General features: G+C 53.3%; 1 protein-coding gene across 1 annotated transcript in view; it reads right to left on the bottom strand.

The window, feature by feature from the left end:
* The window catches only part of TYRO3 (TYRO3 protein tyrosine kinase), a 20,406-nt gene extending 2,973 nt beyond the window's left edge, over positions 1 to 17,433 (bottom strand). Inside the window, exons 1-17 of the mRNA XM_011989269.1 lie at positions 17,237 to 17,433; positions 16,907 to 17,007; positions 15,840 to 16,010; positions 14,310 to 14,396; positions 13,438 to 13,553; positions 11,073 to 11,250; positions 10,259 to 10,404; positions 9,587 to 9,740; positions 8,025 to 8,154; positions 7,835 to 7,935; positions 7,479 to 7,574; positions 7,068 to 7,148; positions 6,500 to 6,592; positions 5,650 to 5,771; positions 5,104 to 5,213; positions 4,757 to 4,916; positions 4,409 to 4,545 (exon numbers count right to left, since the gene is read on the bottom strand). Coding sequence (XP_011844659.1) covers positions 4,409 to 4,545; positions 4,757 to 4,916; positions 5,104 to 5,213; positions 5,650 to 5,771; positions 6,500 to 6,592; positions 7,068 to 7,148; positions 7,479 to 7,574; positions 7,835 to 7,935; positions 8,025 to 8,154; positions 9,587 to 9,740; positions 10,259 to 10,404; positions 11,073 to 11,250; positions 13,438 to 13,553; positions 14,310 to 14,396; positions 15,840 to 16,010; positions 16,907 to 17,007; positions 17,237 to 17,409 — 2,156 coding nt within the window. The 5' untranslated portion in view covers positions 17,410 to 17,433. The remainder of the gene's footprint in view (positions 1 to 4,408; positions 4,546 to 4,756; positions 4,917 to 5,103; positions 5,214 to 5,649; positions 5,772 to 6,499; positions 6,593 to 7,067; positions 7,149 to 7,478; positions 7,575 to 7,834; positions 7,936 to 8,024; positions 8,155 to 9,586; positions 9,741 to 10,258; positions 10,405 to 11,072; positions 11,251 to 13,437; positions 13,554 to 14,309; positions 14,397 to 15,839; positions 16,011 to 16,906; positions 17,008 to 17,236) is intronic.
* Between the last annotated feature and the right edge of the window lie 436 nt (positions 17,434 to 17,869).

Below are 17,869 nucleotides of genomic sequence, written 5' to 3' on the forward strand. Positions count from 1 at the left end.
TTGAGAGGGAGTCTCGCTCTGTTGCCCAGGTTGGAGTGCAGTGTTATGATCTCGGCTCACTGAAACCTCTGCCTCCGGGGTTCAACTGATTCTCCTGCCTCAGACTCCCGAGTAGCTGGGACTACAGGTGCCCGCCACCACACCTGGCTAATTTTTGTATTTTTAGTAGAGACGGGGTTTCACCATATTGGCCAGGCTGGTCTGGAACTCCTGACCTTGTGATCCGCCTGCCTCGGCCTCCCAAAGTGCTGGGATTATAGGCGTGAGCCACCGTGCCCGGCCACACTGGGCCATTTAAAAAATACACTGTGGCCAGGTGCAGTGGCTCACGCCTGTAATCTCAACACTTTGGGAGGCCAAGGTGGGTAGATCACCTGAGGTCAGGAGTTCGAACCCAGCCTGACCAACATGGAGAAACCCCGTCTCTACTAAAAATGCAAAAAAAATTAGCCCAGCATGGTGGCACACGCCTGTAATCCCAGCTACTCAGGAGGCTGAGCAGGAGAATCGCTTGAACCCGGGACGCAGAGGTTGCAGTGAGCCGAGATCACGCCATTGTACTCCAGCCTGGGCAACAAGAGTGAAATTCCATCTCAAAATAAACAAACAAATTAAATAAATAAATAAATAAATATTTGTAGAGATGGAGTCTTGCTGTGTTGTTCAGGCTGGTCTCAAACTCCTGGCCTCAAGTCATCCTCCCACTACAGCTTCCTGAGTAGCTGGGATTACAGGCACATCCTGGCTTATTATTTAATTCTCACAACAACCCTATGAAAGCAATGATCAGATAGAGATCATTTCCACATTTACAAATGTGGAAACATGCACAAAGAGGTTAAGAACCGTGACTAAAGTCACACATGTGGAAAGTGACAGAGCTGTGATTTGAAGCTAGGGGGGTTGGCTCCAAAGTCCCTCCTATGCTGAGTGGGCAGTACCTACTCAGTAAATCCTCACTGTACAGCCGGACACAGTGGTATGCACCTGTAGTCCCAGCTACTGAGGAGGCTGAGACTGAAGGATCCCTTGACCCCAGGAGTTCAAGACCAGTCTGGGCAACACAGCAAGACCATGTCTCTATTAAAAAAATAATGATTAATAAGCAAGGTATGGTGGTAAGTACCTGTAATCCCAGCTACTATGGAGGCTGGGCAGAAGATCTCTTGAACCCAGGGGTTTGAGGCTACAGTGAGCTGTGATTGCACTACTGCACTCCAGCCTGGCTGTCAGAGTGAGACCCTTTCTCTTATTAAAAAAAAAGTAAAAATCCGCCAGGCGTGGTGGCTCATGCCTGTAATCCCAGCACTTTGGGAGGCCGAGGTGGGCGGATCACTTCAGGTCAGGAGTTCCAGACCAGCCTGGCGAACATGGTGAAATCCTATCTCTACTAAAAAGTACAAAAATTGGCTGAGCGTGGTGGTGCACACCTGTAATCCCAGCACTTTGGGAGGCCGAGGTGGGTGGATCACCTGAGGTCAGAAGTTCAAGACCAGCATGACCAACATGAAGAAATCCCATCTCTACTAAAAATACAAAATTAGCCGGGCAGGGTGGCACATGCCTGTAATCCCAGCTACTCTGGAGGCTGAGGCATGATAATCGCTTGGACCCAGGAGGTAGAGGCTGTAGTGAGCCAAGATCGCGCCATTGCACTCCAGCCTGGGCGACAAGAGCAAAACTCCGTCTCAAAAAAAAAAAAAAAAAAGTCCTCACTGTTCATATACAACCTCTGAGTATCTGGAAAAAGCTTCCAGCTCTCTTCTCAATGGGAATGTTTGTTTTGTTTTGTTTTGTTCGAGATGGAGTTTTGCTCTTGTTGCCCAGGCTGGAGTGCAATGGCGTGATCTCAGCTCAACGGAACCTCTGCCTCCCGGGTTCAAGCAATTCTTCTGCCCCAGCTTCCAGAGTAGCTGGCATTACAGACACATGCTACCAGGCCCAGCTAATTTTGTATTTTTAATAGAGGTAGAGTTTCTCTATGTTGGTCAGGCTGGTCTCGAACTCCCGACCTCAGGTGATCCACCCGCCTTGGCCTCCCAAAGTGCTGGGATTACAGGCGTGAACCACCATGCAGGCCAGGAAGGCTTTTTTACATACAACTTCAGGAACCTTATAAATTCCCTGAAGCCTATCACTCAGGGTGCCCAAGGAATGCCTCAGGCCGAGGTGGACCAGAAAAGCTAATGGGAAGAGACTGAGACCAAGTCCAGTGAAAGCAAATGCCTGACTCTCTTGCCTATGCCCACGACAAGAGCCCCAAGTACTGCCTCACACACCAGCACACCCAGCAGGGGCCCCCATTAATGGCAGTAATCATGCCAGACACTGAGCAGGTCATGGGAATGGGAATGGTCTGGGGCCTTGGGTACATGGCCAGACTGGAACACATTCTCAAGGCTGTGCTAGGAGCCAACTGGCGCCTGTCCACCAGGCTGCCTGGGTGAGGCCAGTGCCCGCCCACTCTCCATTGACAGCATGACAGCACCAGCTCCAGCTGGGGAGGAGGCTGCACTGGGGTCTGGTCACCACTGCCCATCAGAGCTTCTACAGCTCCAGATTAGAACTGAGGCAGGCTGCAGCCACAGGGAGACGTGAGCTTCCTGCCCCTTGCCACACCCTGAGTTCTGCTGAATGAACAGGAGGGCCAGGGCCTGGCTTGTGTACTCAAGATTTCCCTCTGAGGTGCAGATGAGTCAGTCACCCACAGCCTGGGCTCAGGGCACTTCAAACCCACTGTCAAAGGGAAGGATCCCACCATGAGGCTGAGCCTTCCTGTGCCTGTCCATGACCTCGGCCCTCTGGAAGTCCAATCCCAGAGCAAGAAATGGAGCAGATTCTTTCTCTGGTCACAGTGGCTCCCACTCCCACTGGGGCTCATGAAAGTTCCTCTGGGCTGGGTTTGGTGGCTCACACCTGTAATCCCAGCATTTGGGGAGGCCAAGGCAGGTGGATCCCTTGAGCCCAGGAGCTCAAGACCAGCTTGACAAATATGGCAGAGCCCTGTCTCTACAAAAATACAAAAATTAGCCAGGTTTGGTGGCACATGCCTGTAGTCCCAGCTACTTGGAAGGCTGGGGAGGGAGGATCACTTGAGCCCAGGAGGTTGAGGCTACAGTAAGCAGAGATTATGCCACTGCACTCCAGCCTGGGTGACAGAGCGAGACCCTGTCTCAAAAACAAAACGAAAAATACTCACAAAATGTTGTCTGAAGGCCTAGGGAGCCCTTGGCTTGGATGGAGTGGGAGTGTAAGGGCCGGGCGCGGTGGCTCACGCCTGTAATCCCAGCACTATGGGAGGCCGAGGCGGGCGGATCACGAGGTCAGGAGATCGAGACCATCCTGGCTAACACGGTGAAACCCCGTCTCTACTAAAAATACAAAAAACTAGCCGGGCGAGGTGGCGGGCGCCTGTAGTCCCAGCTACTCAGGAGGCTGAGCAGGAGAATGGCGTGAACCCGGGAGGCGGAGCTTGCAGTGAGCCAAGATCGTGCCACTGCACTCCAAAAAAAAAAAAAAAGATAGAGTGGGAGTGTAAGACTAGAACAGACAAATCACAGTTGCTGTCATAAAGAGTTAAGAGTACATACTCTAAAACCACAGGGATCTAGGTTCAGATTCCAACTCATTCACTTAATAGCTCCGTGACGTCGGCCATGTTACTTAATCTCTCTAATCCTATTTTCTCATCTACAAAGTGGGGATAAATAATAGTCTTTTCCTCATAAGGTCAGAGGAAGATTACCTGAAAGAATGCCTAAATGCCCAGCTAAAGTCAGTGACACTTCCCATTATCTTGTCACAGGGGTTTGTTATCACTCCAGCAAAGTAGGTGGTATCATTGCCTGCCCGGTCCCGAGGGCTTTGGGCTTGCAGAAAGAAGAGGAGGCAGTTCCCTTATTCCCAGGACCTCAGTTCTTCATCTTAGATTCCCAAGAGAGCTCAGCCTAGGAAGTTTTCTTAGACTAGCTGGGGTCTCCAGGACAAAGGTTGTATTCACTGGGGTAGAACAAATAAAATAAAATAAATAAAAATTTAAAAAAAAAAAAGGAATTATGGGTGGGAAGATGGCAGGGAAACCTCCCACACTGTTACTCAGCACTGTGCCTTCTGTTCTGCTCTTGGGGTTCCTGGTTCTCCCTACAAACTGGAGAAAAGAGACTGATAGACAAAGGCTAAAGCAAGAAATCTGGGATGGGAAGGGGGAAAGAAAGAAAACAAGGAGGTGGTAGATGAACAGTGAGTATGAGGTGGAGTGCAGTCTTCCAACTACAAGGATGTTTCTATAAAAAAACAAAGGTCCAGTTGAGGCTCTTAGTTCCCACTGGGCCAGCAGCTATGGTGGCAGCTACCAGCCAAAACTCCAGATTCCCCTTTCCTTCCAGAGCCCCCTTCCCGGGATACTCACACGTCCTCCATACACTCCGGAGGCTGTTTCAGGCGGTTCCCGCCAATGAGGTAGTTGTAAATCTCAGCGTTTTCGATGCCAGCGTATGGCGTCTGCCCACGTGTCATGATCTCCCACATGGTCACCCCGAACGCCCACTGGGACAGAATCGAGGTTGGGGGAGAAGCTGTCACTAGGTGTCCTGAGTCAGACAGAGAGCCATGGCTCTGGGACAAGCACAGCCTGGAGCTCAGGGCCTCATCATCAGGCAACCAAACCCCAGAAAGCAGACTTGGCTAGGCCCTTAAGGATCCCAAAGGTCTGTTCTCACACTAGTCCCCACCAAGCTTCACGGGCCACCCTGCTCACCACGTCACTGTGCACAGTATACAGGTTGTCAGCCAGGCTCTCCAGGGCCAGCCACTTGACAGGCAATTTGGAGGCACAGCCTTGACGATAGTAGTCCCCACTGTAGATCTTCCGGGAGAGTCCGAAGTCAGCCACACACACTGTCATGTCCTCTGCCAGCCTACAAGGAGCGTTGAGGGAGGGAGTGAGCCTTCTGCCATGCTCACAGCCCTACAAGAGCCAAGACATCTTTGCTCCCAAGCTACCCCCATGCATAGCAGATACTGTCCCAGGCAGGAGCCGACCATTAGCTAGCTCCTCTTGCACCTGCTGCTGTCTCCCACCCTCGAGTCCTCCAGAATTCGTACATGCAATTCCGAGCGGCCAGGTCTCGGTGGATGAAGTTCCGAGAGCTCAGGTACTCCATGCCGCAGGCAATGTCCACCATGAACCGGATCAGGGTCTGGAGGGGTAGGTTCTAGTGGACAGACAGGCCAAGCTCAGGCTTAACGTGCCCACCCAGCTGGGGCAGGATGGATGGGGGTCCCTGGCCAGAAAGCCTGAAGGCTGTCCCCAGAATCACTGGAAGGAAGGAAAGGGATGGAGGGCCTTCCCAAGACAAGGAAGCTTCGGCTAGCCTAAGAGGAAGCCTGGAAGCCAAGACTCCCCACCCTGGGGCTCCACAAGTCCCTCCCCCTAGAAAGGGTCCTTGCCCAGCCTGTATTTCTCAGCAGGGTTTTGTGAGAGAAAAGAAAGCCTGCTAGATTAAAGGGATTCAAACTCAGACCCCTCCTACTCCCACCCAGCTCCATCAGTCCTACCCAGCAAGCCCCTCTCTGCCAGGGTCTCTATGCCTTTCCAGGCCCTGTGTTCCCACCCGTTTCCTCCTGGCCATCCCCACACCAGGTACTCACAAAGGGGTTCTCCCCAATCCGGGAGGCGAGCAGGAAGGCGTGCAGGTCCCCATGCTTCATGAAAGGCAAGATGACCATGGGGATGGGGAGACGGCCTTTAGCCCTGCTCCGGAGGCTCACCCCTGGGACAAGGGAGAGTCAGGAGCTGAGCATAGAAGGGTCAAGGGGCAGTTCAGGTGTCTGCATAAGTCCCCGCCTGCTGGGTCCCATCTCTAGCTCTGGATCTGCTGTTTATTTTTTCATAGGCTCCACACTGGTCTGGGGACTACCCAGGAGGGACTCTGGCTGCTCCCATATCCCTGGAGCATCTTCTGTCCCCTTCCTTTCCTTCTCTGTCCACACAAGCAGTTTTTGTATTTTCTGAAACAGTATCTTGCTCTGTCATCTATGCTGGAGTGCAGTGGCGCAATCACAGCTCACTGCAGCCTCAATGTTCTGGGCTCAAATGATCCTCCCACCTCAGCCTCCCAGGTAGATGGACAAAGGTGCATACCACCACACCTAGCTAATTTTTGTACGTGTGTGTATTTTTTTTTTGTTTTAATAGAGGTGGGTTGTTGCTATACTGCCCAGGCTAGTCTCAAACCCCTGGCCTCAAGCAATTTTTCCACCTCAGCCTCCCAAAGTGCTGGGGTTATAGGCATGAGCCACCGCACCCGGCCACACAGTCTTCATGTGCGGACCTTTGGCACTCCTCACCTCAGATTTCTGCCAGGACCCTCCTTGCTATTTTGCCATCTATTTACTTACCAGATGAGTCCAAACGTCTCTCCTACAGGCTGCCCTCTCATGTTGGTAGAGCATATTTTTAGCCCTATTCTCTGTCTGCCTCCCCCAAAAAGGGGCTCACCAACAAGTTTGGCCACGTGTGGATGGTCAAACTCCTTCATGCAAGCTGCTTCCCTGAGGAACTCTTCAATGTCGCTTGAGGCAATGATGTCAGCTAGGAGAAAGGGATGGGGAAGGAGGGAATAAAACAAGATGTGTCCCTAGCTTTGACCCAGGCCTCCTAGGTCTTGTCCTTCAGATGTCCTAGGCTTCCCAGCGAGCCCAGGAAACAGCCCAGCCATGAGCAGAAGAAACCCCCAAGGAGTGGCTATTCAGCAACTTCTCTACTTGCTAATGCCTTCCCTTCCTTTTGGTTTGGGAGCCCAGCAGGTCAACCAACCACAGCTGTAATCACCCAAGAGAGGACTCAGAGGACAGTCACTGCCGATGGCACAGAGCAATGGCTGGGCATAAATAAGTGTGTTTGGGTTTATGCTTGTGAATTATTCGTGCTGTAAAGACAGCATCCCGGTTAGTGTTGCCCAGCTCTTCTTGGAAAATCTAGGGGCAAAGCAGAGCCTGCTTCAGGGTCAGTCGCCCCTCTTACCCTTCCAAATGATGCCCTCAGGCCACAACTATCCCCCACTCACCTTTCAGCATCTTCACAGCCACTTTCACAAAGGAGCCATCCTCCTGCTTCAGCTGGGCCTCCCGCACTGAACCAAACTCTCCTAGGAACCAGTCCAAGTGAGGGAGTCTCCTTGGCTCTCTGCTCCCTGCCATCTTCCCTCCCAAGTGACCCTCCATGGGGACACAATCAGCAGACTCTGGGGCCACTGGAGAAGGCACCCTTGCCAGTAGCCAAAGCAAGAGCATGCTGGGAGCAGCTCCTCAGCCCTCCCCAGCCACCATTCCCCCCAAACATCCCACACTCAGGAGTCTACAAGCATATCTTGTTTACAGGAGCCAACCTAAACCCACACCCTCAAAGTGACAGGGGTGACCGAACACCTCCAGCTACAGCAAACCAGCCATGCCCATCCCTGCACAGCCCCACATACCTTTGCCCAACATCCGGCCCAGGGTGAACTGCTGCTCTGGGATGAGCACATCCTCCAGTTTTTCCTTTAGTTCATCGCTGATACCCAAGCTGTCCACTTGGGTTTGTGGGAAAGAGGGATCTCTGATTCCTGAGCCAAAACCCAGCCTGCTTTTTATACCCCAGACTCTGCCCTCAGAGCATAGAGATGAGCTTAGGTCTCCCACGGCTGGGGTGGTAAACTTCACACAGGCAGGTCTGTGTGCCTGGGGCTCACTGATGTTCACACATATCAGTCGAATTAATAATTTGGTAAAATAATGCAGATAGGGGCACACAACAACCCATTTGTCCGTCCCACGATCGCCCACCACTCACATGTGGCCTCGATGCGCTCGGGCCTTTCTCGATTGAAGGACCGGGCTGCCCGGAAGTGAACGGCTGGCTCTCCCCGGGCCATGACACTGTCAAAGGCTTGCCTAAAGGAAAACCCAGGATTTGGGATCAGCTCCAAGGTCTTTCATCACCATCACCACCTGCCTCTCCCTCCACATCCCCATCCCCTTACCCAAACCGCGTCTCTTTCCGTCTCTTTCGAAGCAGGATGAGGGCCAGGGCAGCAGCCGTAACCAGGGCCGTTAGCACACCAAGGACCACAGGTACCCAGGATGTGCGGCTGTGAGGAGGGCCCTGCTGGCCTGTGGGAGGGAGGTGCAGTGGCATGAGCTAGGAGGACACCATGGGATCCCTTCAGAACTTTCCCAGGATGGCCATCCAGCTGGGTCAAGGGGCTCCTCTAGGTCAATAAAGGGTCCTGAGGGAAAGGGGCTCCAGAGGAAGGCCCAAGAGTCCTTCCCACCTGGTCAGAGACAGGCCCTGGCTGTTGTGACCTAGAGTGTGACCATGGATTTCTATGCCAGTTCTGGGGCACAGAGAGGAGAATGAGATATAGTTTATTTGAGACAGTCTTGTTCTGTTGCCCAGGTCAGAGTGCAGGGGCACAGTTACAGCTCACTGCAGCCTCAGCCTCCAGGCTCAAGCAATCCTTCCACTTCAGCCTCCCAAGTAGCTGGGACTACAGGTGTGCAACATCACACCTGGCTAATTTTTAAAGTTTTTTGGTAGAGATAAAGTCTCACTTTGCTGCCCAGGGTGATCTCGAACTCCTGGACTCAAGCAATCCTCCCACCTCAGCCTCTCTGCTAGCTGGGACCACAGGTGTGCAACATCACACCTGGCTAATTTTTAAAGTTTTTTGGTAGAGATAAAGTCTCACTTTGCTGCCCAGGGTGATCTCGAACTCCTGGACTCAAGCAATCCTCCCACCTCAGCCTCCCAAAGTTGTGGGATTACAGGTGTGAACCACCACTCCCGGCCTTATTTGTTTTTTTTTTTTTTTGGAGACAGAGTCTTGCTCTGTCACCCAGGCTGGAGTGCAGTAATGCAATCTCAGCTCACTGCAAGCTCCGCCTCCCGGGTTCACGCCATTCTCCTGCCTCAGCCTCCCAAGTAGCTGGGACTACAGGCGCCCACCACCATGCCGGCTAATTATTTTGCATTTTTGGTAGAGATGGGGTTTCACCGTGTTAGCCAGGATGGTCTCGATCTCCTGACCTCATGATCCACCCGCCTCGGACTTCCAAAGTGCTGGGATTACAGGCGTGAGCCACCGCGCCCGGCCCTATTTGTTTACAGACAACAGGCTCACTCTGTTGCACAGGCTGGAGTGCAGTAGTGCAATCATAGCTCACTGCAGCCTCGAACACCTGGGTTCAAGCAATCCTTCTGCCTCAGTCTCTGGAGTGGCTGGGCCTACAGGCATATGCCACCACACCAGGCTAATCGTTTTGTGTTTTTTTTTTTTTTTTGTAGAGACAGAGTCTTGCTATGTTGCCAGAGTTGGTCTCAACCTGCTGGCCTCAAGCGATCCTTCGACCTCCCAAAATGCTGGGATTACAGGAATGAGCCACCATGCCCAGTCAAGATACAGTTTAAATACCAGCCCTGGCCTCAACTTCTTCACTTGGTCTGTGGGCCTGCTAGGAGGGGAGATGCTACTAGGCTCCTCCCACCAGTCTAGGTTGCCCTTGAAAACCTTGATCCCCTGAGCCTCTGCCCCTCTCCCTCTACAAGCCTCACCTGCATGGTCATGAGAAGAGACCACCAGTGGCTGACTCCAGGGTCCACAGCCAACTGCATTGGAGACGCACACACGTACGATCAAGTCCTTTTGGGGATCCCAGCCTGTCAAATTGGCCCTGGTCCCCTCCACTGTCAGTTCATCCTGCAGCCAGGAAAAGCCCCCACCCCATAGTGAGCCTGACGAGAAGGCCTCCAGCTGGGGCCTGAGGGCAGAAAAAGGTCCAGCTGGGAACATGGGAGTATAGGGGCACTGTGGGTTCAGGGGCTGTGGGAACACAACCGTCTGGGAGTAATCACATTCCTGCTCCGGGCTGCAGGGGCCTCTCCAGAACACAAACAAGGCTCAGTCCCGGAACGCACAGGTGGGGGATGGGAGCAAACTGAGCTGGGGACAAAGCCTTATCTGTGCCCTCCCCCAGCTCAAGCAGGAATGTGCTTCCTGCTTTATTTACAAAGTGCACACAGGATGCAATCCTAACAGGAGACATAATCCTTTGAGAAGTGGAGTTTGCAGAGGTGGTGAGGAGGAGAGGATTCCCTGGGAGAGTGGGAGACCCAGGCCCACCAAAGACAACCATTTTGAAATTCTTAAAGGCCTTAGAACCCGGAGGGCTGATACTCCAGGAGAGTGAAGAGAGGGAAGGGTTCTGTCTCTCTTACCTGGGTTCCATTGTCTTGAACCCAGGACAGTTTATAGGGTCCCAGGGGGCCTTCCAAAGGGCCCTCAGGGATCACTTCTTCCCACTCCAAGATGAGGCCTGAATCTGTGCGGATAGCGTGGAGGTTTTGGGGAGCGCTGGCTGGGGCTGTAGCCAAAGAGAGAAGATTGCTCAGACCCCTGCCCTTCCCGTCATCATAATCCCATGCAGACCTTTGGAACCAACTCCCAAGAACTAAACAGCTCTGAGAGGCACGACTGGGGAAGGGTTCACCTCCCAGCTCTGATTGCTCTCACCCACTGTGCTGGGGGCAGGGTAAGCAATGGGCAGGACAGGCAGCACCCCAGCTCGGCAGTGTTGCTCTTCATCACCATGGTTACTGCCTCTCTGCCTCATCCCTCGCCACTCCCCTCTCACAGCTATGCCAGCCTCCCTGCAATTGCCAGAGAACTCTAAGCAAGTTCGTGTCATAGGGTCTTTGCACTTGCTGTGCCTTCTTCCGGCAGTGATTTTCCCCCAGATATTTACATGACTTCTTCTTTATCCTTCAGACCCGAATCAGACCTTTTTGCGGGGGGGTTCCTTAACCATCCGGGGGCACTCTTCATCAACCATATTATCTGATCTTTTCTGGTTTGCTTATCTGTTCCACCCACAGTAACTATTTACAAGGTGGTATGTAGTGATATGCAGTAAATGTCTGCCAAATGATGCCTGAATCTCCATCTCCACCAGCACCATTCAGAACTCGAGCCAACACGGCCCCCTTCCCGGCTCCAGCCCTGCCCACCCCCTCTGCTCTATGCATCCCTTACCTAGACCCTTGGTCTGAAAGGGCACCCAGTCAGCATAGGGAGAGGGCCCCAAGGCATTGGCACAGCGCACCCTGAGGCTGTAGTTGGTGGCAGGAACCAGGTCCCGGAGCAGACAGGTAAAGGGAGGCACAGGGACCACAACAGCCAGGACTTCCCAGCCTCCTGGGGCCTGTGTCACCTACAGAAAAGCAGAAAAGGAATGATGTAGGGGAGAGCCTGTGCAAGATGGAAGATGGAGTGGATATAGTTACGAGTGCTTGAATGAATGCTTCCTCTATCAGCAAACACTTGCAACCCACACCCTCCCATCCACCCCCACCCCAATAATACACCAGGTTCCACACCTTCATGCCTTTGCAAATGCTGTTCCTTTCACTTGGAATGGCCTGCTCTTCCTAGCAAAGGCCTACTCATCCTGTAAGGCTCAGTGCAAATATCACTTTCCTGGTGAAAGCCTTTCTCAACCACTCCAGAAAACTCCTCTTGTCCTTTTGTACTTGGCGCGAAACTCTTAGGGTATACTTACCACTTACTGTGCCTGCTTCCATGCCACTCCAAAGTTCGAGTTTCTGAAGCGCAGAGAAAACTGGGAGCCTAGGGCACTATGAACCAGCCCCTCATCTTACATTTTGGGGTCCCAGGGCAAGACAAAGAGATCCACATACTGTATGTCTAAATATTTAAACATTATAAATCAGCTAACCAACTATTAAATAGTTTCTATCTTAATATTTTGACCAATAAACCTTCAAAACAACCTGGGAGATCAGGTTTGCATGTGTAATTCTCTAAATCCCTGGAGTCCCGAGTCAGAATGAGGCGGCACTGGAAGAGTTGGCCCGAAGCCAAGGTCTGCACCATGAGGGGCCTCATGTGCACAGGCGTGGACAATGCTGACTGCATATCCAAGCTCCATTCCCATCCCCCTCACGAATGGCTGCCCCTCGGGCTTAGAGGTGCTCATATCATACTGTGGTCCATCCTTGGGAAGATGGAGCAGGGAAGAGGCCCACACAGACCCCGGAAGCAGACTCAGGACCATCAGGGCAAGAGATCCTGAATATCTAGAGTATAGTGTGGCAGTGAGGGGGACCTTGCCATCTGGATGGCCATATCCTCTTGGCCCTGCAGGCTCTTTGCATGGGGAAAGGGGTGTGGCCAAAGGAGGGCTAGAGTAGGATCCTTTTTTTTTTTTTTTTTTTTTAGAGAGAGGATCTTGCCCTGTCACTCAGGCTGGAGTACAGTGGCATGATCTTGGCTCACCGCAGCCTTGAATTCTCAGGCTCAAGTCATCCTCCCACTCTAGCCTCCTGAATAGTTAGGGGTACAGGTGCATGCCACTGTGCCTGGATAATTTTTGTATTTTTGGTAGAGAAAGGGTTTTGCCATGTTGCCCAGTTTGGTCGTGAAGTCCCAGGCTCAAGCAATCCTCCTGCCTCCGCCTCCCAAAGTGCTAGGATTACAGGCATAAGCCACTGAGCCCAACCTCAGCAGGGTTCTCTAAATGGTGGAGCCCAAAGCAGGGGCCCCTCCTGCCCAGGGAAACTGCCCAGAACAGTTTTGGAAGGTACTCATTAAGTGGCTTTTGAGTAAACGGATGAAAATGAGCAAGCCTGCATTGCCTTGTGTTTTTAGTATCACCTTACCCAGTTTTTCTACTCTCCAAGGTGTAGGGCCCCTTCTGGTCATCTTGTTCTCTTTGGCTTGAATGGGGGTTGGGGGGTAAGGCGGAGCATGACAGTGTGAGTATCAGCAAAGGTTTGAGCTTTCACCTAAGTAAGAAAAACTTGGCTGGGTGTGCTGGTTCACGCCTGTAATACCAGCATTTGGGAGGCTGAGGCCGGCAGATCGCATGAAGTCAGGAGTTTGAGATCAGCCTGGCTAACATGGTGAACTACTAGTCTCCACTAAAAAAAAAAAAAAAGATTAGCTGGGCATGGTGGTGCACGATTGTAATCCTAGCTACTGGGGAGGCTGAGGCAGGAGAATCACTTGAACCCAGGAGGTGGAGGTTGCAGTGAGCCGAGATGGCGCCATTGCACTCCAGCCTGGCCAACAGTGAGACCCTGTGTCTAAAAAAAAAAAAAAAAAGAAGGAAAGAAAAACCTTCCAGGTACCCCAAATCTGTTCTAGTGATCTGCTTTTCAATCTGAAGAATGCATGAATTTGAGCCAATCTGCAGTCACTTAGTTGCCAGAGCACCCCATGATAAGAGACAGTGGCCTGTGCTCTTCCTGCTAAGGAGCAGCACCTGGAAAGAGCTGCAGACCAAGCCCCTAAGAGCTAACTAGTGAGTGTGATACCCCTGTCAACAAAGTGCTGGCCAGGCAGCCAGAACAAGCATGGCCCAGCCCGGAGAGCCTACCTGAACTGTACAGGACTGTAGCAGGGCTCGGCCATCAGCACCTGGCATCCAGGCCACACTAGCGTTGCTGCTGGAAAGCTTTGTCACGGTGACGTTGAAGGGGGCTGCAGGCAGTGCTGTGGACGGGGACTCAGAATCAGTGCCCAGTAGGAATACGAATGGAGGGAGTAGGAGGCATGGGAGTCAAGCCTTGAGTCTCTCTGAGGGTCCAGGGCATCCCCAACCTAAAGATAGCTACTCAGCACTCCCAGGATCACAGTAGTACACAAATAAGCAACCAGTAGGGCACAGCTGCTCACACCTGGGAGAGCGCCTGGGCTGTGGAGAGAGGTTGCCTCTCCCTGCAATGAAGGACCTGTGTGACTGAGGAATAAGATGAGAGGGTATGTGGGGGCGGCACCTCAGGCTTGGGAGATACAAGGGAGAGACAGGCAGCTGCCCCTGCAGCCACAACCTGGCTCCTGCAGACACCCTGTCCCTCCCCCTCTCTCTGTGCACCAGCCCTTCGGGTCTCCTCCATCCGGTGCTAGGCTGTTTTCCCCACCCCCATCCCCTCAAAGGGAGGGGCAGAAACAAGGCTGGGCATGGGCCTTGACCATCTCCTGCTGCTTCCCTCCCTTCTTCCCTCCCTCCCAAGGACTCTGCTTCGTGATGGGAAATCTGCTGTGACGTCAGGATTCTATTCTCATCTCAGCCACGCAGGGTCTCAGGTGCTCCCACTAGGAATGGGAGCTATGCCAATTAACCCCTCGCTCCCTAGATCCCAGCAGGACCACAAGGGGAGCTGGAACACAGAACAATTCTAACTGCAGGACAGCTCGCCGGGAATGCCCCTGGCCTCATCCACCCTTCCTCCCTGCCAGCCCTCCTACCTTGAAGGTGAACAGTGGCTGTGCGAGAAGAGGCCAGGCCTTTTAGGTTGTGAGCTTCACAGGAAAACATGGTGCTCTGGGTCACCCCTGGGGCCAGAAAACCTCAGTCAGCTCCCCAAGCAGCAACCCCTACTCAGTACGTGATTGGGAAAGGGGAATACTCAGGCTCTGGTCGGAACGTCCTTAAAGCCCTCCTGCCAAACGAAGGGGCTGGGCAGTGAGGCACGGTGAAATGAACAGGGACACTGGAGTCTGGTGAGCCTGGAGGGGCTGTTTTCTCATCTCTCAAATGGGAGAATTGTGGGAATCAGGTCATGTGTGTCAAGTGCACGAATAAGCCCTTAGGAAACGTTATACCACCCTCCCACCTCCATCCCATCGCCCACACACAGCACGAGTTGCCTCCCTTTTCTGGTCACTCTTTTATTGCGCATACCAGAGTGAGCCCTTCTGTTTGCTCTGTGCCCCCTCGGGGTTGTTATTTGCAGACTCTCTGCCTTGCAATAGTTCTCAGCTCTTCATGCACGTGTCTTGTCTCCCCAATTATACTCAGTTCTTTGGCTTCTATTTCCTTTGTATTCCCGCTGTCCCCTGTGGTGCCTAGCACAGTGTGGTGTGGAGTAGGAGTTCAGTGAGTGCTTATTATCAGGCTGCCTGCCTGAGGGTCCCAACCACGCACACCTGGAAGGAAGCGAACCCAGCCTCCTCTCTAATCTGTTCCAACTCAGCGCCTCCTGAACGGGACCTGCACTTGCTTCCAGAGGTCTCATAGTCCACCTCTTCTCAAGATTCAAACTGCTGGGGAACCCAGCTCAGCGCCCATTTCCCTGGCACCTTCCAGCACATGAGACCAAGCTCAGAGTCCCATTTTTTTGCCCAGTTCAAGCCCCAACCAGAAACAGTATACTTTGTTTCACAAATAAGCAAGTCTTACAAGCATGTGAGGGTATTGCCCAAGAAACTTGGGGCCCAGGTAGGTGTGCAGGTGTGACTGTGCAGACGTATGGACAGACACAGTTGTTTGGGAAAACGTCTGGAGGTTTCCCAGAAAGTGCCATTAGGGGAGGAGGCTTTGTGCTAACCTCCCCTTACCCCTTCTCTCTCCCTCCTCTCCCCTCTCTGCAGCCTGAGAGTCTTGTCTTCTCAGTGTCTGCCAGATACTCCTCCCTAGCTCTGCGTGGGCTGGTTTCTGGCTCCTTCCCTTGGGAGGGGCGGGGGATGGGTGCCCCTGGTCTCACACAATTCATCTCGGAGGGCCAGCTGTGCATGGCCTGGACTGCTGTGAACCAAAGAAGGTGGCCCCACACCTTCCTTAAGCACACACAGCAGGATCGCCACTAATCAGCCCACCCAGCCAGCCTAGCACACCTGACTAATGAGCTTAGTAATGGTGCAGCTCACGTCCCCAGACACTGGGGCTTGCTCTGGACACTCACAACCGCAAGCTCAGTGGCTGAAACTCTGCCAGCTTCAGTGCCCTCCAGGACCCAGCTCCTTCTCCACTCCAAGCCCCCTTCTGAGGCTGCTCACCTGTTACATTTAAAACAGATGGAGAGGGAGCGGGTCCCCCGATCTTCGTAGTTCCTCTCCACCAGACAATGGTAACAGGTTCAGGGGGACCCACAGCCTCGCAAGACAGTTGGAAAGGGGCATTGGGTGGCACTGCCAGATCTTTTGGCTCCACTGTGAAAAATGGCACACCTAGGAGAGAAGGGGAGTGAGGAGTGAGCCTTGCCACCTCTTGGCTTCCTAGTGTACAAATCACAGGTGTGTTTACATCTGAAGTCCTCCACGCAGAAGGTTCCCACAGGCCCCTAACGATTAGGTCAACAGCAGAACAGGCGTTTAGCTTGAGAGGTGGGCGGTGCCCTTCTTTTTCAGGCTCCTTAGGAATTTTTTTTTTTTTTGAGATTGGTGGTCGGGAGGTCCCTCTATGTTGCCCAGGCTGGCCTGGAACTCCTGGGGGCTCAAGTGATCCTCTCGCCTTAGCCTCCAGGGTAGCTGGGACTACAGGCGCACACCACCATGCCTGGCACCTTAGACACATCTTTCATGCTGCCCCCTTAGGCATGGCAGATTTGGACAGCTCTTCTTGCAGTAAGAGGAGACTGGGGGTGGAGAGCTGGGGGAGGGGCATAAAACTCAGGGGAGTGGGTGGGAGCTTTAGCAGAGTTCTGCTGCCAGGCCCCAGCTCCCATTCAGAGCCCTTTGTTACTTTCTTAGTCACTTTGTTTTCCTGGGCTGAACAGCTCTGAGCTCCCGCAGCTGCAGAGCCTTCCTCCCCTCCCCCTGCTGGCCAGGCCACTTGGCAGAACAGGGTCCAGTCCCAGATGGGTGCTTGAAGCTTGTTGTTCAAGCAACGGAAACAGACTGCACCCCACAGGTTGTGGGTCCCAGTTGGTCCCTTGGTTGTCAGATACCCAACTCCAACTGGTAGGGTCTTCTGATGTCTGGAGTGGGCCTAGAGCCTGGACAACAAGGCCCCACAGAGCAGTGGGGCAGCCCTGCTTCTACTGAGTTCTCCGCTGCAGAGGTATAGCCACCAGCAGACGGCACGTGCTCCAGGCCAACATGCCCATATGGCTCTGCCTCCTCACCTTCTACCGTGAGCCACACTGGCTGGGAGATCTCGGTTTCGCCCCCATCCTCCACCTGGCACCAGTACCGGCCGGCGTCAGAGCGCTCCGCTGACTTCAGGCTGTGGAAACAGGATACCAGGCTTGCTTCCCAGGGTCAAGGGGGGCAGCTCTGCTGGGCAAACTTGATGAGTTCAGCCTGCCCCCACTTCTGGAAGGTCCCACAGGAAGCCAAATAAAAAAACCACAGACCTCTGGGCATCAGGAGAGGGCCCCAGCTCCCAATCCCCCAGGAAAGAGCATAGCCTGCCCCCTGGCTGGCAGCCCACACCTTCCCCCACAGGCCTGCACCTGAGGAAGCCGATCCAGTGCTGCTCGCTGACTGGGATGTACAACTGGTCCAAGTTCTGGACCACAGCCCCATCCTTCACCCACTGGATGTCAGGCTCCTCCATCCCCTCCACACTGCAGTTGAGCTTCACCGGCTGCCCCTGAGACACTGTCAGCTTCACTGGGGCTCCCATGAGCTTCAGACCTGAGGGGTGGGAAGGAACATGTGTCAGCCTTGAGAGGGACTCTGTCTCTGTAAACAGTTCTCATTCTCTTCTAGAAGGTAGCCTCTGTGTCAGAGAGAGGGCTCCTTCTCAGCCAAAGTCAAGGAAGCAGAGGTAGGACAGTGCGGGAGGGAAGGTCGCTGGACTTGGGCAAGGGGAGGGGGCATGACAAGCTCTCCAATTTCCCTCTGGCTCTAAGGACCTATTCCCCATGTCCTCCTTCTGAGTCCAGACAGCAAAAGGAAGGTAGGCTGGGCTGAAATCACAGGAGTTACCCTACTGGGGCGGGCACTGCTCTAGGAATGACTGCTGCACCCAACTAGTGCAACAGGCTGCCAGCTCTCCACCCAAGGTGTCAGCCCAGACCCTGAATTTCTGCCAGCACCCTCTGCACCCAACCTTACCAAATGGAGCAGAGCTGAAGAAGGAA

The sequence above is a fragment of the Mandrillus leucophaeus genome, unplaced genomic scaffold, assembly GCF_000951045.1.
Source record: "Mandrillus leucophaeus isolate KB7577 unplaced genomic scaffold, Mleu.le_1.0 Scaffold35, whole genome shotgun sequence".
Taxonomy (NCBI): Eukaryota; Metazoa; Chordata; class Mammalia; order Primates; family Cercopithecidae; genus Mandrillus; species Mandrillus leucophaeus.